At 50.2% G+C, this 27,918-nt stretch overlaps 1 protein-coding gene across 1 annotated transcript in view; it reads right to left on the bottom strand.

The window, feature by feature from the left end:
* Window positions 1-27,918, bottom strand: part of HMCN2 (hemicentin 2) — a 145,846-nt gene that overhangs the window by 100,394 nt on the left and 17,534 nt on the right. The window contains 4 exon segments of the mRNA XM_049772813.1: window positions 943-1,065; window positions 1,516-1,674; window positions 3,398-3,468; window positions 16,812-17,116. Coding sequence (XP_049628770.1) covers window positions 943-1,065; window positions 1,516-1,674; window positions 3,398-3,468; window positions 16,812-17,116 — 658 coding nt within the window.

The raw sequence follows: 27,918 nt of genomic DNA, 5'->3' as shown, positions 1-27,918 counted from the left end.
TTTATTTGGCCCAGGCGATCGCTTCCAGATGTGCCGGGACCCAGCACAGTGGGGTCGGGAGCCAGGGCTGGCCAAGCTCATCCTCTGTGACAGGCCGGCAGGGAAGAAATGACTGAATCTGGCGCTGCCGGCCTGGCCAGATGGCGAAAGCTCGGTTGTTCACTGCCCAATAAATCATCCCCCAGGACTCCTCCCCACAGGAGACACTTGACAGCCAGGGAGGCTAAAAAGAAGGGACTGGGGGGGACCCTGCTAGAGCTCAGAAGCATGTTCAGAGAAGTCAGGACAGGAATGAGGAAGTGGGCAACAAGAGAGGGACCCCCTCTACACACAGGAATCCCCCTTCCTGAGAGGACCTTCCCCAGATAAGCAACCCATCTTCCCAGGTGTGAGGGTGCTGGGGTCCCCCAGGCTGTCCCACAGGTAATGGTGCTGAGACCCCTCTGGACTGTGCCCTCACACCCTGTGCCACCAGGTGAACCCCACTGCACTCCCTACCCCCTAACCCCAGAGTCACTGTAGCAGGAGTAGTCTGGGGGCTGAAGTCACACATGGGCAAACCCCCCTCCCCAGGGTCTGCTCCACTCAGGAAGGGATGAGGCCATCTTGGGGCCGATACCCCATCAGTCCGAGGGAACTACCCACCAGATGCCTTGGCCCCCAATTGTCTAAGTGGCCTAGTCTAGTCCCTACCGTACGCCACATGATGGGAGCCCCAGGTACGGCTAGTTCCTGCGGGGATACAGGGGACAGGCCTGGTACCCAGAGATAGGAGGCTCAAGGCTCTGTCCAGCATTTCTGACTCTTTCCACTGGAGCTGATGGCATTGTGGGAGCTGAGCTGGGCTGCAGCTGGGCAAGGCAGGGAGCCCAGGTCAGTCTGTTTATGTCTTTTGGTTTTGTTTTGGGAGTACGGGGATGAGGCAGGTGGGCACAAACTCACCTGTCCCACTTCCTGCTTGCCCAGGTGAAACACTTGGCCGGAGCTGGTGGCCGCGATGTCCTCATAGGCCAGGTAGCCGGGGTGTGTGCGGTCCCCACAGTCCCCCGTGAGCACGAACACCACCTGAGAAAACCACGGGGAGCTTGGGCTTGTCCACCAACACCTTCCACTCTCCACACCCCTGAGGAGCCTGCAGCTGGCCCAGCTTAGGAGAAGCAACTGAGTAGGAATTCAGTGGGGGAGATCAGCCCAAAGGATCCCACCAGCACAGCACAGCCTGACTGAGACAATGAGGGACACATACAGCAAGGTCCCCACATCTCTCTAAAGGAAGCAAGGGATACTAATACCCCTGGGCCCCAAGTGAGAACCTTCCAGATTGTTCTGGACATGGTGTCAGCAGGAAACAGAAACTAGGGCAGAGAGAAAGGCCCAGAACTGGCTAGTCTGAGAACAGGGGACCTGGAGCTGGACACTGGGAATTCTCCAGTCCTGGGCAGAAACTGGGTAAAATCTGGCCAGGCCCCTGCTTTCTAGGACTGAGGGGAATGTGGGGACCCTGCCTGGCCTCACCTGTGACTGTTTGAGCTGCAGCAGCCGCAGCAGCTCGTCCTTCCGGTAGTAGTCCTTGGCCCGAGCATCCGAGAAGACGTAGATGAAGGAGTTGGGGCTGGAGGCCTGCACAGCGGCTAGGATGGCCCCCACACTCATCTCGGGGCAGTCACCGCCCCCCTGCCGACAGAGTCACACAATGAAGGGGTACTGCCTGAGGCTCACTGCAAGGGGGCATGGACCCCTTTTTCCCCCTCACCATCCATCTCTCAGCCACCCCTGGGTGTCTCTAAGGAGCAGAAATTCACTCGCCCAATGCGGTTATTTCTAGTATCGAGAGTGTTACTCCTGAGGCCAGAGAGATAGCATGGAGGTAGGGCCTCTGCATGCCTTGCATGCAGAAGGACTGTGGTTTGAATCCTGGCATCCCAAATGGTCACCCGAGCCTGCCAGGAGCGACTTTTTTTTTTTTTTTTTTGGTTTTTGGGCCACACCCGGCAGTGCTCAGGGGTGACTCCTGGCTGTCTGCTCAGAAATAGCTCCTGGCAGGCACGGGGGACCATATGGGACACCGGGATTCGAACCAACCACCTTTGGTCCTGGATCAGCTGCTTGCAAGGCAAACGCCACTGAGCTATCTCTCCGGGCCCATCCAGGAGCGATTTCTGAGCATAGAGCCAGGAGTAACCACTGAGCGCTGGCTGGTATGGCCCAAAATCTAACAAACAAACCAAAAAAAGAAGATATTTTATGATATAAAGAAACAATGAGAAGGGCCGGAGAGATAGCATGGAGGTAGGGCGTATTTTGCCTTGCATGCAGAAGGACGGTGGTTTGAATCCCGGCATCCCATATGGTCCCCCGAGCTGCCAGGAGTGATTTCTGAGCGTAGAGCCAGGAGTAACCCCTGAGCACTGCCAGGTGTGACCCCAAAACCAAAAAAAAAAAAAGAGTGCTACTCCCGGTGGTGTTCAGACCTTATTCCTGGTTCCATGCTCAGGGGTCACTCCTGGCAATGCTTGAGGACACTGGGCAGGCACTGAACCAGGGCTGGCCACCACCTGAATATGAGACCCCCTCTAACTCCCCTGTCTCTAAGAATCACACCCCACATACTTTCACTCCACCTCCAGCCTCACAATAGTTATTGAATTGGTGCAGCTACACTGGCAGGTGGTGTGGTCATCTTGCCAGCCCCAACCCCACTGAAGCCACGTGTTGGGCAAGGCTGGGGGATACTGAGAGAGGGAAGCCCCCTGCCTCTTCCCCCACCCAGTAATCCAACACCAGATCACTCCCTGGGGTTTAGAATGAATACTGAATAGTGTAGGACCCAGTAATCCAACACCACTCGGAGCGCCAGTGCAGGAGCAAAAAGGGATAGCTGGGATGTTGACCAGTGCTAACTTCCTGTTCACCCACCACAACACTCCATGTGAGCTGGATCCACACTCATTCCCCACCTCCAGGAAGCTCCATGTGGTGTCAGGGGATGGGGGTACAGGCAGAAGTGGGGAGCATCTGTTCCAACACAAAGGTTTGGATCTAGTTTGGCATCTGAGCTGACATTTCCTGGCATCTCCCTCATAGACTCCAGGGAGTCTCGTTTTGGGGGGGTTGTTTGTTTGGAGGGTCACACCAAGCAGTGACTCTGTGCTCAGGACTCACTCCTGGCAGTGCTCAGGGGATTTTATGGGATGTCAGGGATTCAATCTGGATTGGCAGCATGCAAGGCAAGCATCCTCTCCACTATGCTATCACTCTGGCCCCTCTGGCGACTCCTACATCAAGCTAGCTCCCTACTTGGAACTGGGATGTCAAGTAAGGGGCACAGACCCCAGTCCCAGCAGCTCTGGGGATTCACCATCTAAGCTGTGGTGACAGGGGCAGCAGGGCAGCTCACCTGCACGTATAGCTCTCTCAGGGCTCTCTGGAATACTTCCGGGTCAGCCGTAAGGGTCACGGGGCCTATGTCTGCAGGGGAGAGAGAAAGAGATACAATAACCCCATTGGATGGGTGGCACTGGAGCAAGCGGGTTCTCCTCGGCTGGCTGGGGCATGATTTCTACCAGGAGCCCCCAGCAGAGGCATCCTTGCAAATTGGGGAGCAGTAAGGGAAAAGCTCACAGGTTCAGATCACTCAGCCCAACTCTGAACTGGAACACACACAGAGGTTGGGGACAAGGAGAGAAGCCCCTAGCTGCTTTCTGGCAACCCCAGTGTTCAGTTCTTGTGATCAGAGCTCCTCGTCTTTCAATACCCACACCCCTGTCCATGTGATAGAAACTCCAGATGCCAGAACAGAAGAATGCCAGCAATATTCTGGGACTACACAACAGTCGCCACCGACACACAGGAGCAAAACCACCCAGTAAGCACATCCACAACTGAGCAGAAATGGAATGTCCATCCTCGGCCAGTGGCAATGCCCATGGGGCCAGTCCTATAGGAGGCGATGGAAGCTTCTAGAAGACTAAAGATGCCCCTCCTTTAGCAGGGACGTAGTGCCTGAGTGTTGGCCTGAGAAAACCATGTTCCCCCAGACACCAATGTTCCTTACAGATGGACTCAGCATCCCCCAGAACTGGAGACCACCCAAACGTCCATCAGTGGAGATAAACAGCTATGGTATTTCCTATAATCAAATGCTTCTCAGCAAGGAAACAGCCAGTTCCCAACCCAGCCCAGGCGCATGGAGAGGCCTCCAGAGACACAGCTGTGCACAGGGCCCAGAGTCGGGAACACAGACGTTCCGCTTCCATTTATAGGATAAGTCGGAGAACCGGCCAAACACATCCCAGGTGGAAATGCAGGACAGAGGCTGTCTGGAAGACAGGGGTGCGGAGGGGAGAGTAGGGGTTACTTGGAAGAGAAGCAGGGACTGCTAGGGAGACAGAAATGTTCCATATCGTGAACCATGTAGTGGTCTGGTGGGGTTAGTGCTTCAATTTTCTAGTGGGGGAGATTTGGAAGTTTCCTGGGGTATCAATTTCATTCTTTTTGTGGGGGGAGGCCACACCCGGTGACGCTCAGGGGTTACTCCTGGCTATGTGCTCAGAAATTGCTCTTGGATAGGGTTATCATATGGGATGCCAGGAATTGAACCAGGTTTGTCCTGGATCTGCCACATGCAAGGCAAACACCCTACCTCTGTGCTATCTCTCTGGTTCAGTCAATTTCACTCTTTTGAGCGACAGAAAACCAGGCAGGCTGAGCATGGAGTAGGGGAGAGCTGGAGAAGCCTTATAGAGGATTCCTTAAGGTATTTTGGGGTGCTGAGGAAATAGGGTTCACCATGTGGTTCTGCCTGCTTGGTGGGTATCTGAAATGGAGTAGAGGGAAGAGTTTTGAGAACAGATCAAACTTCCAGAGAACCAGGAACGGGGTTGAAACTCAAACCAAGCCTGGGAACACATTTTACAGTGATGTAGACAGATCCCTTGGAAAAATCCTCCAAGAGCATTGGGACATACCTGGTGACATTTAGGGCTTATTTCTGGCTCTGCACTCAGGAATCACTCCTGGTAGGCTCGGAGAACCCGACGGGATGCTGAGGATCAAACCCGGGTTGGTTGTGTACAAGGCAAGTGCCCTCCCTGCTGTTATTATGGTTCCAACCCCTTGGGGAACTGTTTTGAGTTCAGGAATTCTGAGTTCTTATCATCCCCAATAGTTTCTCAAATGCCAAGGAGAATCCTGGCTGAGCCTTCATCAGCCCTAGGGTTCCTCTGAACCTCCCCAAGCCTCAGTTTCCTCCCCTGGACATCGAGGCCCAGAGCAGCACCATCACTCTGAGCCAACATCCAGCAACAAGAATTCTGGGAAGTCAGGGAGGGTACCTAATCCCTTCCCACATGAATCCCCCAATCTGGGTATAACAATCTTGGCATGTCTGTGCTCTGCTGTGGGATGTACCATCCCAGAAGGCAAAAGCGGAATGACCCCATGGGATGCTTCGAGTCCCATTTTGCCGGCAGATATGTGTGGTCAAGAATCAGAGCCCGGAGAGATAGCACAGCGGTGTTTGCCTTGCAAGCAGCCGATCCAGGACCTAAGGTGGTTGGTTCGAATCCCGGTGTCCCATATGGTCCCCCGTGCCTGCCAGGAGCTATTTCTGAGCAGACAGCCAGAAGTAACCCCTGAGCACCACTGGGTGTGGCCAAAAAAAAAAAAAAAAAGAATCAGAGCAGAATGATAGCACAGCAGGTAGGGCATTTGCCTTGTGTGCAGCTGGCCCAGATTTGGTCCCTGGCATCACATATGGTCCCCTGAACCTGCCAGCAGTGATCTGTGAGCACAGCACCAGGAGTCAGCAGCACCCAGTGATCCTGGCATTTCAGACTTTCTCTCCCAGGCCTCATGAACCCATTTTCCATGGGTCACCATCAGGACCTTCCCCAGTGCTATAGACCAGGGTCTTACCCATCTTTTACAGAGAAGAAAATGACAGCAAAGGTTCCAGAGAGGGAGAGAAGTGTGCCCCCAAAATACATGGCCAGAGAGTGGCAGAGAGGGCAGCAGCTTTGGGCCATGTATGTGCAGAGTTGAAGCTCGGGCCAGCTACGACTGGGGCCATATGCACAGAAATTGCTGACACACAGGAAATAAAGGAAATGCTACCCGCATAAGTCATTTCTATTTCTGTGTCCAACCTTCAAAAGTTTTTTGTGCCGATTTATCCACATACAAATACATTGCACGTATATATGTATATGCAGGCTATTTTTAAGCGGCAGTTCTACTGAAGTTGAAATGAGATGTTATTTTTAACCTGTTTCTTTTCACTGAGCCACATATTGAGAACATCTTTCCAGAAGGTCAAACTCTTCAATCCAAGATCTTAAATGGCTGCAACATATTTGATGTCCTGCGTGTCAGGGCCTAATAAAGGACTCAGCCAATCCCATCTTGTTTTGTGTCCAACTTTCCTCCTATCCCATCTTGTTTTGTGTCCAACTTTCCTTGGGAACATTTTTTGTTTGTCTCCAGGCCACGCCCGATCATGCTCAAGACTTACTCCTGGCTCTGCACTCAGGAATTATTCTTGGCGGTACTCAGGGGGCCCTATGGGATGCTGGAGATCGAATGTGGATCAGTTGTGTGCAAGGCAAACACCCTTCCCACTGCGCTATGGCAGGGACACTCTTAGTAAATTCTCGGTCACAGTGCTACAGCACTCAGGCCATGAAGTCAAACCTTTTACTCCAAATCTAAGGCAAGGAAGTATGTAGACTCTGGCTTCGGACTGGCACAAGTGGTGAAGCATATGCCCGGCAGGTGAGAAGCCCTGACTTGCATCCCCAGTAATACATGATCCCTGAACATGACATTTTTATATGGTGGGGTGTTTTTTTTTGGGGGGGTGGCACATCCAGCAGCACTCAGGGGTTACTCCTGGCTCTATGTTCAGAAATCGCTCCTAGCAAGCACAGGGGACCATATGGGATGCCAGGATTTGAACCCACTGTTTGTCCTGGTTCCGCTGCATGCAAGGCAAATGCCCAACAGCTGTGCTATCTTTCCAGCTCCCAACATGGCATTTCTGGACTAAAGCACCATTCTGCATCCACTGGGAAGCAGGATATAAAATTCAACCTCACCTCAGTGGTTCTTTCCAGGTGCTGAACTGGCCAGATGAAGGATGAAAAGCGCCCACTGGGAAAGTTTTATTTCTTCTGCATTTCCAAGGGAGCACCCCCATAGGAGCAGCGCCCTCGGAGGCATGCCATGGGAGTGATGGTACAGAAGGAGCACCACCAGGGGAGTGCCAAGACAGGAGCACTACTATGAGACCACTACCATGGATGCCACTTGAGCATCTCCATGGGAGCACCACACCATGAGAATACCACCACTGTATAATTCCCACAGAAGCACCTCTATGGGATCACCACCATAAAAGTACAACCAGGGGAATGTTGCGGTGAGAACACTTCCATGGGAGAAATTCCGGAAGGCAGGTAAATCCAACCTGATCATGGTTCCACTTGGTGAGATACAAGGTAGGAACTTGGGGTCACTTTCCTCAGGTCTTCTCTCTCTCCCTCCCTCTTTTTTTCCTTTAAGTTTTTCTTTTCTTTTTTTTTTCTTTTTTTTTTTTTTGGTTTTTGGTTTTTGGGCCACACCCGGCGGTGCTCAGGGGTGACTCCTGGCTGTCTGCTCAGAAATAGCTCCTGGCAGGCACAGGGGACCATATGGGACACCGGGATTTGAACCAACCACCTTTGGTCCTGGATCGGCTGCTTGCAAGGCAAACGCCGCTGTGCTATCTCTCCGGGCCCTTTATTTTCTTTCAGTTCAGTTTTCTTTTTAAAACAATTTTCCTGGGAGCCGGAGAGATAGTATGGGGGTAAGACATTTGCCTTGCATGATTCGAATCTCAGCATCCCATATGGTCCCCTGAGCCTGCCAGGAGCGATTTCTGAGGATAGAACCAGAAGTAACCCCTCTGCACTGCCGGGTGTGACCCAAAAAACAAAAAAATTTTTTTTTCTTGCATGAAAGACCCCAGAACAGGAGAAGATGGGGGCAGGTTAAATGCACTAGGGCTCTGATTGTTGGTCACCAAGGCTATTGGACAGTGGGGAAAGGAGGAAACTTCTGGGGCATTAATCACCCCATCCTGACTCCCTCGTCTTTCCTCAGCAATGCTCCCCAATAGCAACTGCCTCCTGATAACACTTGAAAGCTTTCACCTCAGGAGCTGAAGAACTCTGTCCCCAACCATGGATGCAGGATGGTACTTGAATTCAGAGCCATGTCAGGGAGGGGAGCCCTCCTTACCCCACTGGCACTGCTAGAATAATCACCAGGAGCTGAGTAGTGAGAATTAGCCTGTTTAGTTTTAGTTTGGTCTGAAGGCAGAGGCTGGGGGGGGGGGAGGGGTTTCTCCTAGAGGCTCCAGGCAGATAGACTCAGCTCCTCTGGTCTTTCTCAGCTCCTAAAAGCTGCCAGCATTCCTCAGCTTAGGGCTCCTTCCTCAAACCTTAAAGTCAGCAGCACAGCGTCATCCAATCCCCTCTCTGCCCTCCACTCCTGAAGGACAAATGTCTGTGATGTCTCTCGACTCAGGGATGGGCGGCTGCAAAGGCAATGGAGGGGAGAGTTTCTGAAATGTTGCCCTAAGCTCCCTCACACACCTACAACTCACACACAATTGCACACATGAATACAACACAAGCATATACACAGGTGTACGCTCAAGCAGAATATATTCAAGAAATATTCATATACAGGCATGATCGCATGCGCATACAGATACATCTAAAATTATATGCAAGCACATCCATGCACACAGCCTAGTATATGAACATATGAGTGGGAGTCTGCTTGCTTTCTTTTCCCAACAGATGAGCCAGCTCTGGGCCTCAGATGCTACTGGTAAGACAATCCCATCACTCTAGGGCAGAATCTGAAGGTGTCTTCTTACCATTGTCTCCCTCCTGTTCATCTGTGACCCATCCATAGCTACAGATGTGTAATAGATCAGAGTCTTCACCCCACAAATGCATGCTGACTTTTCCTGCTTCCCTATCACCCCGGTGTTTCCCACCTCAACAAAGACTCCCAATGCCAAAATTTCCAGCACAAGGGCACTTTCAAGACCCTTTATTGCAGGAAGTATGGTGTGAGACAGGACAGGGTACTAGCAACACCCCCAAGTTTTCCCATGAAGGACAGTCACTCAAACCCTCTGTGTCCCTCTGACCCTACCCAGAGGGGCCACCCCTGACCATCCTGCAGGCATTAACTATGCTGAGCCCAAGTAAGTCTGAAGGGGGGAAGGGACAGGATGCCCCTGAAGATGGCCCAAAGGCCTGAAGTTGGGGTTCTGGAATTGCACAGGAAAGTGCTTCCCACAGACACCAAGTTGCTGGGGAGGGGCAGAGCATCCTTTGTAAGCAGGAGCACCGAACTGCAAGTAGCACCCACACTTCTGCCAGGTGTGGCCCACGACCCAAAGCAGTGATAGAATACTCTAAAGGCAGATATCTGTTCATACTGCCTGGTGTCAGCCTTCACGAGGGGACAGACCCTCTGTGGTAGAGAAAACACGGATCTGAGCATCCATTACACACACACACACACACATACACACACACACACACACACACACACACACACACACACACACACACACACACGGATCTCAGCTGCCTCACAAAGAGGAATTCATAGGATGAGCCCAAGACCGGAGCAGAGATGGTTTAAGAGTCAATGTCCACATGTGATGCCTGGGAGCAAGATCTAACTATAGGTCAAGCCAGGCCAGACAGTCCTGGCTACAGGGTCAGCCTGACACTTTGGTATTTTCCTCCAGTTTTTGGCATTTTTCCCTTAGTTAAATAAGGAATAAAAGCAAGTTAAAAAGATATAGAGAATGGCCAGAGTGGTAGCACAGTGGTAAGGTGTTTGCCTTACACACAGCTGACCCAGGACAGACATGGGTTGGATCCCCAGCATCCCAGATGGTCCCCCAAGCCAGGAGCGATTTCTGAGTGTAGAGCCAGAAGTAGCCCCTGAGCGCCACTGGGTATGCCCCACCCCCAAAAAAAAGACCTAGGGAACTGGAGCAATAACATAGTGAGGAGGGTGTTTGCCTTGCACAAGGCCAACCTGGGTTCAATTCCTAGCATCCCAGAGGATCCCCTAAGCCTGAGCACTGTCACTGGCTGTGGCCCAAAAACAAAAAATAAAAAAATAAAATATAAAAAAATAAAAAAAACTCTCAGGCCCAGAGAGATAGCACAGCGGCGTTTGCCTTGCAAGCAGCCGATCCGGGACCAAAGGTGGTTGGTTCGAATCCCGGTGTCCCATATGGTTCCCCCCCCCCCCTCTCCGTGCCTGCCAGGAGCTATTTCTGAGCAGACAGCCAGGAGTAACCCCTGAGCACTGCTGGGTGTGGCCCAAAAACCAAAAAAAAAAAAAAGACCCTCAAACTGGATGAGCACTTTGTGGAAATTTCTAGCCAACAAGACCGCACAAAAAGGACAAGGCCCCTAAGTGGACTATTTGGAGAAGAGAGGACTGACTGTCTTCTGAGTGGGCTGGGGGAGGGCTGTCAGTCTAGAAAACTCCAGTCCTTAATCCCCTAAATTGGCAGTTAAAGGAAACAGCTCAGTCAACAAGTTGGAAACGAAATAAATGTATGAAAAAGAACTGCTCTCCAGCAGATGAGCAATACTCATTTGCAAAAAATGTGATGAAAAGAAAAAAAAAATCGCCTGGTCAAAATAGCAACAAAAAAACAAAATATTTAGAAAAGGATCTTATAGGGTGTGACCTGTAAGGAAAAACAACCTATAAATCTTTCCCCCAAAGAAATACATCTGTAAATCAGAGTTGTCAGGCCAGGCTCCTGGGAAGAAACAGCGAATAATTTAATACTAATTCTTCCCCCCTATTATTAAACTATTTGTTTAATAGTTATAAAACAAATTACTGTAGGAATTTAGGGGAGGTGGAGAGGGTAAGAGCAACTAATTTTTTCTATATTTTACAGAAAGAATAAATGCTCAAGACTATTTTGAAATAAGTGCTAGAGAGACAGGACTACAGGTAGGGTACTTGCCTTGCACACAGTTGACCTCAGAGGATCCCCTGAGCACTTCCGGGAGTGATCCCTGAGCACAGAATCAGGATTAATCCCTGAGCACTTCTGGGAGTTCAAAAGAATAATTAAAGTGCCATCAAATTAGAAGTCAATAGAAATTATTTTAATTGGCGGATCAATGAATGGAGATACGGCATAAATTAGGATTAATTATGCAGCATGAGAATGATAAAAAAATGTTTTGTTTTGGAGGGAAGGGTTGAGTCACACTGGCTGTGCTCAAGGATCACTCCTGGTGGTGCTCAGAAACCATATCAGATGTTGCACCCAGGTTGGCCATGTACCAGACTGCCATGGCCATACTGCCCTACCCATTATACTATCTCTCTGGCCCTCAAAACATTCTGTTGGAGACATTTTCAGAGCACTTTGAAAGACATCAGAGAAAGACAAGGAATGTGTGTGATCATTTCAGGAGTGTTAGTTCCGCTACTGTGCTCTCACTTCTCATGTGGGACCTAAACACATACGAGTCAGGGACAAAGTCTTTTTTTTTTTTTTTGGTTTTTTTTGGGGGGCACACCCGTTTGACGCTCAGGGGTTACTCCTGGCTATGCGCTCAGAAGTCGCTCCTGGCTTGGGGGACCATATGGGACACCGGGGGATCGAACCGCGGTCCGTCCTAGGCTAGCGCTGGCAAGGCAGACACCTTACCTCTAGCGCCACCGCCCGGCCCCAGGGACAAAGTCTTATGGGCTAGTCATGAGGCTCTGAGGGAGATGGGGTGAGGTTGGTCAGAGAGGACCAACTTCCACCAAGATCAATGAATTTCTAGGAACTGAATGCCGGCATGGTGAGCACAAATGATAATACAGTATGATTGGTTGTTGGTTTTGAGTTTTGTTATTTGGGGGGGGGGGGCTGCACCAACGGTACTAAGGGCTTATCCTAACAGGGCTTGGGGAACCATATGTAATGGCAGGAATAGACAGACCCCAAGCCAAGCACACTACCCATTGTACTATCTAAACTTTTTTTGGTGGGGGATTAAGGAGAGAAATACCTAGAAGTACTCGGAGCTTACTCCTGTCTCTGTGTACAGGCACCACTCCTGATGGTGCTCTGGAGACCCCATGTGGTCCTAGGGATCGAACATGAGTCAGCAGCATGCAAGGCAAGCGCCCTCCCTCCTATACTATCTCTTCTCACCTAGATATATTCTGTTTTTGTTTGTTTGTTTTCGGGGGGCCACATCCAGCAGTGCTCAGGGGTTACTCCTGGTTCTGCGCTCAGAAATCGCTTCTGGCAGGTTCCTGGCAGTTTGACACTGGGGATCAAACTGGGTCCGTCCCAGGTCAACCACATGCAAGACAAATACCCTACCTCTGTGCTATCACTTTGGCCCCTTAGGTAATTCTTAATAAATTGATTTGACAAGAAGGTAAAGGTCAAATGAATTAAAAAGATGATTATTTTATCAACCACCTGTTCTAGCAGAATGACATGAGATAAGTAATAAACTATGGACCATTTTTTAAAATTCTGAGTTAAAGAATTAAAAATGTAGTAAAAGAAAAAACAAATATAAAAGTTTAAATGTTTTGTGTTTTTTTGTTTGGGGTGTGTGTGTGTGTGTGTGTGTGTGTGTGTGTGTGTGTGTGTGTGTGTGTGTGGTTTTTGGGTCACAGCGGCAGTGCTCAGGGGTTATTCCTGGCTTCAGGCTCAGAAATTGCTCCTGGCAGGCATGGGAACCATATGGGATGCCGGGATTCGAACCAATGACCTCCTGCATGAAAGGCAAACGCCTTACCTTCATACTATCTCTCCGGCCCCAAATGTTTCGTTTTAATTTAAAAAATCTTACTAAGCCAGAAAGTGGAAAAAGCACAAAAGGGAAAACTGGGCAGATTTCATATAAAAACATTTAAAATCTTAGGACTTCCAAAAGCACTAATATACACAAAGACGAACCACAGAGGAAATATTAACAGCGTTAACATCACTCCCATAAAGTTCTCACATTTCCTAGTAAGAAAATCATCCAAACCTCCATCCATCAGCAAAGAAACCTTCTTCTTCTCCTCCTCCTTCTTTGATATCTTTTTTGTTTGTCTGTTTGTTTTTTGGTTTATGGGCCACACCGGTGATGCTCAGGGGTTATGCACTCAGAAATCGCTCCTGACTTGGGGGACCATATGGGACATCGGGGACAGAATCAAGATCTGTCTGGGTCAGCCATGTTCAAGGAAAATGCCCTACCGCTATGCTATTGCTCTCGTCCCCTTTCTTTGATATCTTTATTGGTGGGGGAAGCACATCCTGAATAATAATAATAATAATAATAATAATAATAATAAGCAGCAGCTCAGGGCTTATTTATTTCCAGCTGTGTGCTCAGGGGTCATTCCTGGAGATGCTCAGGGGTAACCATATGGGATGCTGGGGATCAAACTCAGTTTGGCCATGTGCAAGGCAAAAGTCCTACCCACTGCACTATTGCTCTGGCCCATGGGGAAAAAAATTTCTTTTTGTTTTTTTTTTGGGGGGGGCCACACCCGAGGGCGCTCAGGGATTACTCCTGGCTCTGCACTCAGAAATCATTCCTGGGCCCGGAGAGATAACACAGCGGTGTTTGCCTTGCAAGCAGCCGATTCAGGACCTAAGATGGTTGATTCGAATCCCGGTGTCCCATATGGTCCCCCGTGCCTGCCAGGAGCTATTTCTGAGCAGACAGCCAGGAGTGGGTTACCCCTGAGCACCGCCGGGTGTGGCCCAAAAAACAAAAAAAAAAAAAATCATTCCTGGCAGGCTCAGGGGAGCATTTGGGAATTGAACCTGGATCTATCACGGGTCGCTGCATGCAAGGCAAACGCCCTACGGCTGTGCTATTGCTCTGGCCCTGAAAAAAAAAATTTTTTTTTATTCCAATTCCCAACAGCATCAGGCAGCTGCTGAGACAAAACCCCTCAAAGGCTTCTGGAAGAAACAGAAACTTGAGGAGCTCTCAGAACAGGGCAAGGAGAAAGTTTATCCACACAGCCAGGGTGTTCAACACTGTTGACCAATTTCTACTTGGAGACACTTAGGTAGGCAGAAATCCCAACCAAAGGCACCAATGAGAAAGCCCCAACTCTGCACCTCTGAGCAGAGAAAAAGGGAAAAGTACCGACTTCATCTGTACCACAGTGAAGCCCTAAGTAACTAACTTTCTCAGTTGGGAACAATGCCACTATTTCCATTAAATAAAATCAAACTCTTTCCAAAGCACAGGTCCGATTTATCTTTAAGCCTGCTTGGCGCCGAACCAGCCGCATCTGCCTGGGAAAGACTGGGCCTTGGCATTGTGGAGGAGGAGTATCCTTTCACTAGCACCCCTATTCCCACTCCTGAAAGATCAACTAGAATCCCTGAAAGGATTTTTATTTTTAAAGGATGCGCCACACCCCAGCTGTGCTCCAGGCTTGCTCCTGGCTCTGTGCTCAGGGATCTGGCGGGAGCTCGGGGGACCATATGTGGTGCTAGAGACTGACCCAGAATTACCCACGAGGCTAGAGAGATAATAATACAGCGAGGAGGGCTTTTGCGTTGCACCCGGCCAACCTGGGTTCGATCCCCATCATGCCCCAAGCAACACCAGGAGTGATTCCTTGAGTGTAGAAGCCCCTTGACATTGCTGAGTGTGGCCCAAATCAATTCCCCCTAAAAAGAACCAGGATTCTCCAGGTGCAAAACAAATGTCCTCCCCACTGTGCTATATATCTCCAGCCCTAACAATCACTGTTTCTTAAGTGCTTCTTCCACCAACGAACATTCCATGGGCTGAGTCCAAAGACAGGCAAATCTAAACCACACTGTGATCTGTTCAGTGCCAACCAGGGATGCTCCCAGCCCATAGAAGGAAATAGAAGCCAGTCAACCTCCCCCCCCCAGTCAGTGTCGGGGGGCCATTTGCCTCTCCCCCACTTCACTCCTATGCACCAGCTCCCCCAACACACACCTGTCCCTGATGTCAGTCCCCTGAACTACCCTCAGGCTTCAACCTAACACACACTCGCTCTGGAAAATCCCGTCTCCGAATCTTGGGTCCAAGCTCTGAGCTGTGTCCTCAGAGATTTCCAGTGCCCCCCTCCCAAGCCCTCGCTGGCTAGCAGCGGCACCCCACCTGACCATGTTCTCCTCTGCATCTAGCCATACCCCAGCAGGGGTGAGAGACCCCTGACAAAAGCATCTTGTAACCTGCTGCCTCCCTACCCTACAGCCAAGCCTGTGAGGGACAAATTAGGAGGCGACTCAGAAAATGCCATCAAATTGGCCTTGAGTATGTGGGAAGGGGCACAACCTCCTTTCCTTAGCTGTGAGAGAATGGGAGGGTTTATCTATGCTCTGTGCTTCAGGGGAAGCACCCCCAGAGTTGCAGGTGGGAGTGGGGGTTTATCTAGCCTGCCTAAAACCCAGCACATACCACCCAACATCTTAAACCTTTCTCCCCCAATCTGCCACCTTGACTCAAGGTGAGAACCGCCCTTTGCCAGTTGCAGAAATCTCGCAAAATCTCGCGGCTGGATTCTCAGCTATCTGGAATGAGGATGTGACAATGGAGACATTTTTCCCCTCTGAGAACTTAACTAGGTCATTCAACTCTAGGTCATCCTGAGCTTCTGGGCACAGATCTTTTCCAGAAGGAACAAGCAAAGAATCTGAGGGTTTGGGGTTTTGCTTTTGTTTTATTGAGAAGAGGGGTTTGGGTCACATCCAACAGTGCTCAGGGCTTACTCCTGGCTCTGTGCTCAGAAATCCCTTCTGGCCAGCTCAGGAACCATATAGAGTGCTGGGGATAGAACCCAGGTCTGTCATGTGCAAGCCTAGTGCTTTAATCCTTGTACTGTCTCTCTGGCCCTTGTTCGATCTTTCTGACTATAAAATTCTCCATCTGGTTGGAGATGGGAAGGACAGAGAGACGCGTTATTAAATTCCTACCGAAGATTTGGGTGTGTATTGAGGGGGATCCTATATGTGTTTCCCCCTATTTTGGATAAGACGCTTTTTACTTAAATATGTTTAAGTAAAAGAAAGAGTTTCCCCAGTACAGTGGGGAGAGTGTTTGCCTTGCAAGGAGCCAACCTGGGTTTGATCTTCTGCATTCCATATGGTCCGCAAGCACTGCCAGGAGTATTTCCTGAGTGCAGACCCAGGAATAACCCAACCTGTCTCTGGGTTTGTCACCCCCCCCCCAAAAAAAAAAAAGTCCAGATATCCCCCAAAATGAGGAAACTGCTACTTGCTGAAAAGTCTCCCATGGACACACTCCAACCCTGAGCCTTTAAGGAAGAGGGAAGGGCAAGGATTGGGTGAGGGATCAGAAAGGGGCTCCCTCCGCTGCTGTTTTCCAAGAAAGAACAGGTGGTGATAAGAGCTTTTGGGGCGCCAGGGCCTGGGAGGAAAAAATCCTGCTCTGGGAGCGAATTCTAGGAATTCACAAGCAGCGAGTGAAGCGAAGGCTGCTGCAGCGCTTGCTTGATCCAGGGCCAGTGGGAGACATCAGGCGAGGGATGGAGGGTTCGGCCAGTTTCCCAGGCCCCTGCTCCTCCCTTTTCAGTAAATTGGGGTTCAAAGCTGCAGCGGAGCCGCCCTTTTCCCATGCCAGGACCCCGTGCGCTCGCGCGCTAGTCCCCTAGTCCGGGGCGCAAAGGCGCAAGACGGTGCCAAGCCAGGGCGCACCAGCGAGCGCGCCAGGGGCGGACAAGGGGGAAGTTGGGGACGCTACCTGGGTCGTGGAAGGGCACCAGGACGTAGTTGCTGATGGCTCGGCCACCGCCTCGCAGGCTGCGTTCTAGGATGCCCGAGGCGCCGTCGATCACCTGCATCAGGTCGTCCCACATGGAGCCGGTGACATCGAAGACGAAGGCCAGGGTGGTGCCATGCACGGGGGGCGGCAGCGCCACGGCCACTGCCACCGCCAGCAGCGGCAGCGGCAGCAGCGGCGGCCGGGCCATGGGTTCGAGACCGCAGCGGGTCGGGTGGAGCAGGCGGAGCGCGTCCCTGGTCCCCAAATGCCCGCTCCAGGCGCGTCTGCAGCCGGTGCGCACGGGATGGGGGCTCTAGGCTGGCCGAGGGGTCCCTCTGCTGGGAGCCCGAGAAGGCGGGACCAGAGCCCACCCCGTGCAAGGTCACGGGCCCGCCCCTCCGTGACTCAAACTTTCCCGGCCCCGCCGCTCAGACCGAGGTTAGGGGAGGACGCGCAACGCGGACCGGAGACGCAGCCAAGGCGGCGAGGTTTGGGGATGGAAGCAAAGCCCGGCACAGCCAGGCCAGGCCAGCGGCACCTGTGCACCCCCACCCCGCTAGAGAAGGACAGAGAGGGGGGTCCCCAAGCCCAGATCTAGCGCCACTCACCCCAGCCTGTATAAACCCCACGCACACTCGTGCCATGCACACGCGCACACCACGGATACCCGCTTTGCGTTACACTCAACGCACACACATGCAGAAATCTACGCTTCCCTGTTTTGTTTGTTTGTTTTTGTTTGGGGGCTACACCCAACGGTGTTCAGGGTTTAATTACTTCACACCTGGCTCTGTGCTCAGAAATTACTCCTGGCAGGCTCCGGGTACCCTATGGGATGTCGGGGATCCAACCCAGGTTGGTGAAGTGCAAGGCAAACGCCCTCCCCGTGTGCTATCGCTTCCGTTTATGGGGATTGTCACTGTCATGATGGGGCACAGTACAGTTTTTTATTCAGCCATGTGACTGCACCTTCCCCCAAGAAAGACAAGTATTAAACCCACCTCACAGATAAGTGCATTGAGCCCCCCCCCCAAACACTCAGCTCTTAAGTGGGAAGGGGGAGCAGAGCCCTAGGCTGAATCCCAAAAGTGTCCTTTGGGCCCTTTGCCTCTCCTTGTACACACAGACACACAGCCCTGTGTTTTAAAGTATGAAAAACAGTCAGGGGTCTCATTGCCGCATCCATTTCTTTTAGGGGTCCCCGTCTTAACATTTGTATTTCTTTTTTATTTTTTATTTATTTATTTATTTTGGGTTTTGGGTCACACCCAGCAACACTCAAGGGTGACTCCTAGCTCTATGCTCAGAAATCTCTCCTGGCAGGCTCAGGGGACCATAAGGGATACTGGGATTCGAACCACCGACCTTCTGCATGCAAGGCAAACACATTACCTCCATTATCTCTCCGGCCCCTTATTTTTAATTTTTAGCCCATATCCGGTGATACTCAGGGGTTGCTCCTGGCTCTGCACTCAGAAATCACTCCCAGCAGGCTCAGGGGGACCATTTGGGATGCCAGAAACTGAACCCGGTCTTGCCACTTGGCAAGGCAAATAAATGCCCTACTGCTGTGTTATCTCTCCAGCCTCTGGCCCTGCTTTAACCTTTAACTTCCTCTGGCCACACCTATGTGCCCCTGGTCTCCTGACCTGGTCTTGGCTCCCCACATCCCCTGTCTGGACTCAATAAACATAGCCTGAGTATTTAGACTCAGCTTTTTTTGCACCTGATATATCTGGGAGAGTGAGTTTCCATGCTCCAAACAGACAAGTTCCCAGGATGGGGTGGGCAGCACTCCCACACCTGAGGAGGATCCAGGGTCTGTGTTGGGGGAACCTTCCTCCTGTCCCCCAGCCCACCAACTTCCAACAGAAAAGCCTTCATGAGCCGGGGTGGTAGCATAGCAGTGGGACATTTGCCTTGCATGTGGCCAATCCAGGATAGATGGTGATTCAAATCCCGGTATCCTATATGGTCTCCAGAGCCTGCCAGGAGCGATTTCTGAGAGCAGAGCCAGGAGTAGCCCATGAGTACCGCTGGTTGTGGGGGAAAAAAAAGGAAGAAAAACCTTCATTCCATCCTTCCTCCACCCGCCTTCCACCTCAGCTCATCCCACTAGAGCTGCTAGGGCCTCCCTTTCTGTGACCTCACAGCCCCTTCCTCTTGCCCTCACCCCAAATCTCTAGAATCCCCCATCAATTTGGCCTCACACCCTGATTGTGAGCTCTGAGCCCTGTGAACACAGAGTCCAGGAGGGTATGATCTTGGGGAGCTGCTGTCTTTTTTAACAAAAGGGGAACCCAGGTTTCCAGACCAAGTGAGAAGCGAGGCCCCGCTAAGAAAACGTTAAGACACTTCTGAGGGCCCAGAGAGATAGCACAGCGGCATTTGCCTTGCAAGCAGCCGACCCAGGACCAAAGGTGGTTGGTTCGAATCCCGGTGTCCCATATGGTCCCCCGTACCTGCCAGGAGCTATTTCTGAGCAGACAGCCAGGAGTAACCCTTGAGCACCGCCGGGTGTGGCCCAAAAAACAAACAAACAAAAAAGACACTTCTGAATTTGAATCTTTCTCTTTCTTGCGATACTGGGGATCGAACTCAGATCTCAGGCACACCAAACCACTGAGCCCCATCTTTAACCTGCACTCCCGGGCTTGGCCTCTTTAAAAATAGCTCCTCAGGATTATGATTGGCTTCAGAGTCCAGAAGAGCTGGGCCAGCTCTGGGGGAGCGAAGGCCGCCCCAGCTGTGTGGAAGCAAAAAATAGGAGCCAGTGCTGGGCCTCAGAAACAAGGCGGAGCTCTAGTAACCACTCAGGCATAGCTGGAAGGACCCCAGGGACCAGCAGGTCCTACAGTCACTCCCCACACATACAGCCATGTTGAGCTGGTGGCCGGCACCACGTTAGGCACCATGGGACAACAAGTGTGTGCGGGCCAGGCCTGTGCTTTCGGCCCAGGGGAGCTGGAAACATAAACAAATCATTCTAAGTCAATGAGATAAGCGCTAATGGAGGAATTACCAAGAGCTCAGGGAGCTCAGAGGAAGGAGTGGCGGAGCCTAGAAGGGTCAGAAGAGGCCACTGTAGAACCTTCCAGAGCCAGAGGGGAAGGGCATCCGAGAAGCAGGAACAGTATGTGCAAAGGCGGGGCGCTCAGAGGTCCCTGCTTCTCCACCCCCCGCACATGACAGGGGTTACTGGCAAGAGGGGATGAGGGCTTGGAAGAACTGCCAGACTAGCGATGGTCAAAGAGAGACCCTAAGGAAAGTCATGCAGAGACAACCCACCTCTGAAATTTGCATATTTGGGGGGGGGGAGGTTGAGTCACACCCAGCAGTGCTCAGGAGTTTTTCCAGGCTCTGAGCTCAGGTTTAGTGGACCACATGGGATACCGGGAATTGAACCTGGGTCAGCCGCATGCAAGGCAAACGCCCTATCCACTGTACTATCTGAGTGGAAGCAAAGAATTGGAGCAAGTGCTAGGCCTCAGAAATGGCAGAATTCTGGGCCAGAGAGATAGCATGGAGGTAAGGCATTTGCCTTGCATGCAGAAGGATGGTGGTTCGAATCTCGGCATCCCATATGGTCCCCAAGTCTGCCAGGAGCGATTTCTGAGCCTAAAGCCAGGAGGAACCCCTGAGTGCTGCCAGGTGTGATCCAAAAACAAAAACAAAAACAAAAACAAAAAAAAAAAAACAAAAACAAAAACAAACCAAAAAAGAAATGGCAGAGTTCTAGTAACCACTCAGGCACAGCAGAAAGGACCCCGGGCACTAGCAGGTCCTACTTCAGCTAGAGTAGGGCCTCCAGCTCCTGAAATCTTCATTTTGAGGAAATTTCCATTCCCAACTCTTCCATGGGTCGGTTTTGTGGGCGCTGAGAAATCACAAACTCATTTCCGGGAAACACCCAAGCAAGATTGGTGTCTGTGGCAAAGGGAATCATGGATTTGGGGCCTAAAATATACCTCTGGCCTTGAGCAAGACCCTCCTGTTTCCCAGTCCTTTGCTCCCCCAAGTTTAGGATGACCTGAGACACAGGGTGACTACTAAGATGATGCTGGATGGTTCTTGGGAGTCTCTTCCCAAGAGAATCACCTCCAGGAGTGCTCAGGAGTCACAGAAAGGAGAGTAGCCCCACTAAAGCCTAAAGCAGCATCCTTCATCCGCCCAAGGGTGGATCCGAGTTGACCATCCAATCCCAAGAACAACAGAATCCTGGTTGCTGGGGAAGCAAAGGCCAGAGTGAGCCCAGAAAAGTCAGTGTCCACCCCACCTCCGCCCCACTCGCCTCTCCAGGATGCCTGGAAGCCTGGATGTTGAGCTCAAGATAATGCACATTCCCCCACTGTTTCTAGAAGCCTTTGTCTCAGCGGAATTCAGTTTCCTAACAGTCCACACACATGTTGGCTGTGGACAGCGCTATGGGCCTGGCACATATGCGCAGGGAGGAAGAATGAAGATGCTAATTTTTTTTTCATCCCGCTGCTCTGAGCCCCAGTGTGGGAATCCAGCTCCAAACGTGTAGACAAAGGGAATGTGGTTTCTAGACACTTAACTCAAAAAAAAGTGAGCCCCAAATGACTGTGATGAAGGCCAGAGTGATAGAGCAGCAGGGAAGGAGTTGGCCTTGCATGCCGTCAAGCCAGGTTCAATCCTTGGCATCCCATAGGATTCTCCAAGCACTGCCTAGAGTGATCCCTGAGTATAGAACTAAGAGTAAGCCCTGAGCATCACTGGGTATGGCACAAAAACTAAAACAGCAAGAAAAAGAAAGGTGACAGTTCATATTTTCTCTTCCTGCAATTGATAGGGAAACTGAGGCTTAGAGAAGAAACTAACTGGCACTGTCTGGATCCCCCGGGGACAGTTTGGGCAGGAAGTCCCAGTCTGCAGGACCTGGAGAATGAGCAGGAAGCTCAGAGGACAGCTTCTGAGACATGGATTTCAAATACATGGTCACCAGGACCATCTGATTGTGGGTACCAAAGGAAAGGGAACAAGATCCAGGCAGTGAGGCAGGTGGAAACCAAGAGAGTACCAGCTCCCCCAGAACCGAGCCTTCCCATCTCCATGTATCTCCCCAGGGCCGGTCCTAGCAGGGAGCTGAAAAAATTTGACAAACAAACAGAGCAGATGGAGCTACTGAGGACAGGAAGGCGGGGCGTGGGGCTCCCGGCTGCCAGGCACTTGAGTGATTTACAGCCGAATCCAGGGCCTCCTCTGAGCCAGCTTCCAGATCACATGGACCATCAGGAATGGGCTGAGACCATCCCAAGAAATACTTCAGCAACTCAAGGGACACGGAATCACTGCCCTTCCCCATGTTTTCAAGAACAAACAAGTGTATGAGCTAAACTCCCATCAACGACTCCGGCCAGGCCACTCCCTGGCGCCCTGCTCATCTAGTGGTACCCAGAAGGGGCCCCCACCATGTGCACCAAACTCCAGAGGCTGCTCTGGGGAGAGAGGAGGAGAAACCGCCCCATCAGTGGGGGCCTTGCTCACAGTCCTCTTTTGTCATGTGCCGGCCTGATGTCATTTTTTATCTTGTCTTTGGGAAGAACTTTGAGGCACAGCTGTGGTTGATGGTCTGTTCATTTGATTCTTTTGACCTCTCTCTCTTCCTTTAATGTTTTCCTCTACTTTAACAGGCATGGCCTTATTCAAAGCCCCTATGCCCCAATTCCCAAGAATGTGGCTTCCCCCTGACACTCTGGTTCAGGTGGAAAGTTTCAACTACAGGGTTGGAGCAAGACAGTCTTACTGGGTCAAGGTATCCCTGTAGTTTCACACTTTTGGCCAGTGATGGGGATGAGAGGTTATTTGATACAGTTCTGGCCAATGGGGAGGTAAACACAGGCATGTCGGAGGTGTCCCAAGGAAAGAAACAAAGGAAGAGTACCCCCAAGACTGATTTTTCCTGGGTTGTGCATTCATGAAGAAGTGTGTTGAGTGGAGAGCTGAGGAACGGGCCAGCAGGACAGGACAGAGTGAGCTGAAAGAAAATTGGTGAGCTGGAGATATTGTACAGTGGGAAGGGTGCTTACCTTTCATGTAGTCAACCTGGCTTCAGTCCCTGACATCCCTTATGGTCCTCCAAGCCCGCCAGGAATGAGTGATTCCTGAGTGCAGAGCCAGGAGTAAGCCCTAAGAGCAAGGCTCAGTGTGACCCTTTACATTCCCCCCTCAAAATAAAGGACAAGTGCAAATTCTCTACCAGGATGGGATAGTGAAAAAAAGGTCTTGCCCAGATGATGATTTTGGAATAAGTGGAGGTTGATGTGGTAAAACAATGAGCCCCAATCCCTACCTCACACCATCCATAGTTCCTACCTAAAGAGGATTCATTGGAGGAGGAACAGAATCTATGAGTATCATTAAACAGGGATTCCAGGAGAAAAGGGTCCCTCTGCCAACCAACATGCTGAGTCTTAAGTCTACAGAGAGTCCTGGAACTATGCAGCTGTCTCCAACGACACTATCCCAGGGGAAGAGTAGAGACAAGAGCTTTGGGACTGCCCTGCATTTTCCTTCCAAGTGAAGCCACTGATATGTGTTCTCTGCTTCCGTGGCCTAAATCGCCTTTACCAAGATGGCCTGATGGCTGCTCTCCTGACTGTGCTGTTCTCTGCAAGACCATCTCTACTTGGCAATCATAATTGAAACCCCACGTGTGTATTCAGAGGTTGATTTTAGGGTTGGCAATTACGCACTGCAGAAGTTGGACCCCAAAGGACAGACATCACATTCTCATTAAGAGCCTTAAACCCCATTCCCTGACAGGATTCCCACATGAAAGGGATCTGTGAGTGGATGAAGAGATGAAACCAGCCAGTGAGACTTGGTAGCTTTGACAAAGCCAAGTACCCAGAAGCCTTAATGGAGTCGATGAGAATCCTCCCTACAACTGCTTTGTTCTTAGTCTCCTCCCTTGAGTGTCTAGACACATAAATGGAAGTGGACAGTTTGCTTTGGTTAATATATGGATGCTGGTATGTACCACCAGTGGCTCACACTTAAATGTGATTTAATTAATACAATATTAATTAATTTTTAATTAATATAATACAGCACCAGGGGCTGAAGTAATTGTACAGACAGGCACTTGCTTTGTACACAGCTGACCCAGGCTTGACCCAGGCTACAGCCTATATGTTCTCCCAAGCCTGCTGACAAAAAGGATTCAGGAGGGGACCGGAGTGATAGCATAATGGTAAGGTGTTTGCCTTGCAGCCAGCCAATCCAGGAAAAATGGTGGTTTGAATCCCGACATTCCATATAATCCTGTGCCTGCCAGGGGAATTTCTGAGCACAGAGCCAGGAGTAACCCCTGAACACCACCGGGTATGACTCACCCCCCCCCCCCCAAAAGAGGATCCAGGAGCACACCACTGGTTATAGCCCAAACAGCAAACACTATAAAAATTAAACTGAGGGGCCGAAGCGGTAGCACAAGCAGTAAGGAGTCTGCCTTGCCCATACTAGCCTAGGACAGACCTCGGTTTGATCCCCTGGCATCCCATATGGTCCCTCAAGCCAGGAACAATTTCTGAGCGCATAGTCAGGAGTAACCCCTGAGAGTCACTGGGTGTGGCCCAAAAAACCAAAAAAAAAATTAAACTGAATTTAAATAAATAAAAAATAATAAATAGTAAGTAAATAAATTGTAGCACCAGAGTCCCTGTGTTAACTTGCTTTGATTTTTCCTTTAGACACCAGGATTGACAACACTTTCATAGTAATGGTTCATGTTAACTGCATTCTAACAATATCCCTACCATCAGAATGTCAGAATCCACCCACTAATATCTCTAGGTCTCCTCAACAAAGTCTTCTAGTACACCCTTGACCCTTAGAGCAGCTCAGTTTGACACGTACTCTCAAGGTCTGTTACCATTGACCATTTGTTACTTCCTGACTGTTTTTATCTACACATATGAGTAAGTACCTGCCCCTCTCACTCAGCATCATTCCTTCTTGTCCCTTTCATGTAGCCATTAATTAATTGCATGATTGCATCTTCTCTTGGCACTGAGAAAGATTTCGTTGTCTATATGTGTCATAGTTTCTTCACCCATATATCTGTCTGGGGCACTTGAGTTGTTTCCAATTTTTGCTTGCTTAGTTGGTTGGTTGGTTGGTTGATTTGGGGGCCACACAAGAAGTGGTGTTCAGGAGTTACTCCTGGCTCCGTGCTCAGAAATTACTCCTGGAAGACTCAGGGGACCATATCAGATGCCAGGAATCAAACATGGGCTGGCCACAGCAAAATGAACACCTTACCTGCTGTGCTATTATTAAAATCCCTGTTTCCAAATCTTGGTTCTTGTGAATCATGCAGCAATGAACACAGAATTGTTTCAAATTAATGTTTCTGGGTTTTTGGAGTATCTGCCAGGAACTGGAATTGCTGGAACCTATGAGAGTCAACTTTTTTGAGGTGCAGGGATTGGTTCTTGGGTCACACCCAGTATTGCTGCTTAGGTCTTACTCCTGGCTCTTTTATTCAGGGATAACTCACGGTGGAGTTCAAGAGACCATATGGGGCATATGAAGATTAAATGCAGATCAGTGGCATGCAAGGCAAACACCTTATCTGCTTGCTATACTCTCTCTCTCTCTCTCTGGCCCATCAATTTTGAATTTTTGGAGGAGTTTCCATACTGTCTTCCACAGAGGTGGGGAACCAGATAAAAATTCCCATCAACAGCAGACAAGGCTGCCTTTGCCTCATAGCTCTGGGATCTGGACAGTTTGTATGAGCCATTAAAAGTATGATTAACAGGGCCCGGAGAGATAGCACAGCAGTGTTTGCCTTACAAGCAGCCGATCCAGGACCAAAGGTGGTTGGTTCGAATCCTGGTGTCCCATATGGTCCCCCGTGCCTGCCAGGAGCTATTTCTGAGCAGACAGCCAGGAGTAACCCCTGAGCACTGCCGGGTGTGGCCCCCCCCAAAAAAAAAGTATGATTAACAATGGCTCCACCTGCCTGGTCCACACAGCTCCCTTTTATGGGGCTCACACACACACCCACATTTGCACCACTTCCTGTGTTAAGTGGGCAGATGAAAGGAATTGGCTGAGAAGGCCCAGAGAGACAGTATTTGGCTGGGACACAGCATCTTCAGCCCTTTCCCGCCAGGACATGAATTTGGACTGCTATGCAGACTGGTTCTTGTCTTCCAGAAGATTCTGGAAGCCTGTCTCTGAAGTGATGGCAGGCAAGCGCCTCACCAAGAAAATGGCTGCAAAAGCTCTGGGTCAGGTTGTAACCACGCCCAAAAATGCAGGTGTCATGTCTACACCAGGTCAGCTCCATAGACTTACTCTGTTCTCAAAAGAGATATAAATCAAGTCGTGAAAATAATCATGGATACACAGGCCATGCAGATGAAAGCTTGTACTCTCCTGTGAGAAAGACCAGCCAAGCCCCTGCTTGACAGAAGCCATGCCTTCTACATCCATCACTCATAATCACAGCTTTTCCTATGGCCCTGCTTTACCACTCCTCTAAGATTTTCTGCAAAGATGCAAACTTGACCAAATTCCAGGTATGTCAGGGTCTTTATGAAGTGAGTGCAGGCAACCCCATCCACCACCTTCTCGTACTTCCAGGAGACCTGGCAGCCAAAAACATGCCCCACAAAAGTAGCAGTATCAGTAACAGTGCTCTGAATTCCTTGCCTGGGTGGCCTCATTTGCAGCAGCACAACAAACTTCATTTGTTTAACACTGTCATCTCCATAGAAACACACCAATTTAGATGCCAATATGTAGCTGAAGTCACTTAATGTTTGGAAACAAATGGAATAACAGAATGGTCAGCTAGCAACAAGAGCTTACTAAACCTTCTGATAATGACTTAATGATCCCATTAAGATACAATGATTTTAAGACTTGTCACTGCACTTCTTTTGTTTTTCTTTCTTTTATTCTCTTCCTTTTTCTTTCTATTCTCTTTTTAATAACTTTGCTCTCACTTATCTGAAAACAAATATTTTACAGTGCACTATGTCAACTTTGTTGATACATATTCTTTAAAGTAAAAAAAAGGGGGGATGGGGCCCTAGTGGTGACGCTAGAGGTAAGGTGTCTGCCTTGCCAGCCCTAGCCTAGGACGGACCGCAGTTTGATCCCCTGGCGTCCCATATGGTCCCCCGAGCCAGGAGCAACTTCTGAGTGCATAGCCAGGAGTAACTCCTGAGCATTACAGGGTGTGGCCCAAAAAAACAAAAAATAAATAAATAAATAAATAAATAAATAAAAAGTAAAAAAGGGGGGACTTTGGATCAGCAAGAGCCACAGTGTGGCCCCTTCTGTGGGGTCCTGTTTACTCCTTTGTCGGTTATTTGTGTATCCAAGAAATTCCAGAATGAGAAATTGATTCCCATCCTCTTGTCCCCTCTTGGGGGGAGATCTTGGTAATATTTGTCCGCAGCAAATAATCCACACAAACAGGACGGTTAAGGGGTAAAAGGTTGGGCGAAGAGAGTCCTTTGTCAGCCTTCTGCTAGCTCCAAAACACACCTTGAGCCAGCCAGCCAACTCTGGCAAAAGACCCTGAACTCACCTCGCTCCCAACAGCGCCCCCACCTGGCAGGTCAAGATGGGACAACAGGCAAAGAATAATCTTATAGAAATGTTTTCATGTACAACACCACAGGATCTGGTTGGGTTTGGAACCACAAACCCAGAGAAGTTTGATGGTGCCTGAGTAGCAGAGGGAGCCAGATCCCATCCTCTGCTTTCAGTCTAGTCAACACAGAGACTCACAGGATTGTTTATTCCCGGTGAGCACCGTAACCCAGCTAGCCATGAGCACCCAGTAGTACAGCTGAACACATCAAACGTAAGCTTAAATTGCATTCAAATTAGAACTTAAAGTGCAGCTACCTTCCTGGTAATGAATTCCAGCATGCAGCCAGATACGCAGAACGCATGCGCAGGAGCACGTGTCATGCAACTTAAGGGAGGGGGATGAAGTGATAGCACAGTGGTAGGGCATTTGTCTTGCATGTGGCGAACTCAGGAAGAACCCCAGTTCAATTCCCGTCATCCCATATGGTCCCTGAGCCTGCTAGGA

Source organism: Suncus etruscus, chromosome 5 (assembly GCF_024139225.1).
Source record: "Suncus etruscus isolate mSunEtr1 chromosome 5, mSunEtr1.pri.cur, whole genome shotgun sequence".
Taxonomy (NCBI): Eukaryota; Metazoa; Chordata; class Mammalia; order Eulipotyphla; family Soricidae; genus Suncus; species Suncus etruscus.
Note: the sequence above shows the minus strand (reverse complement) of the source record. Positions and strands in the feature narration are given on the sequence as shown.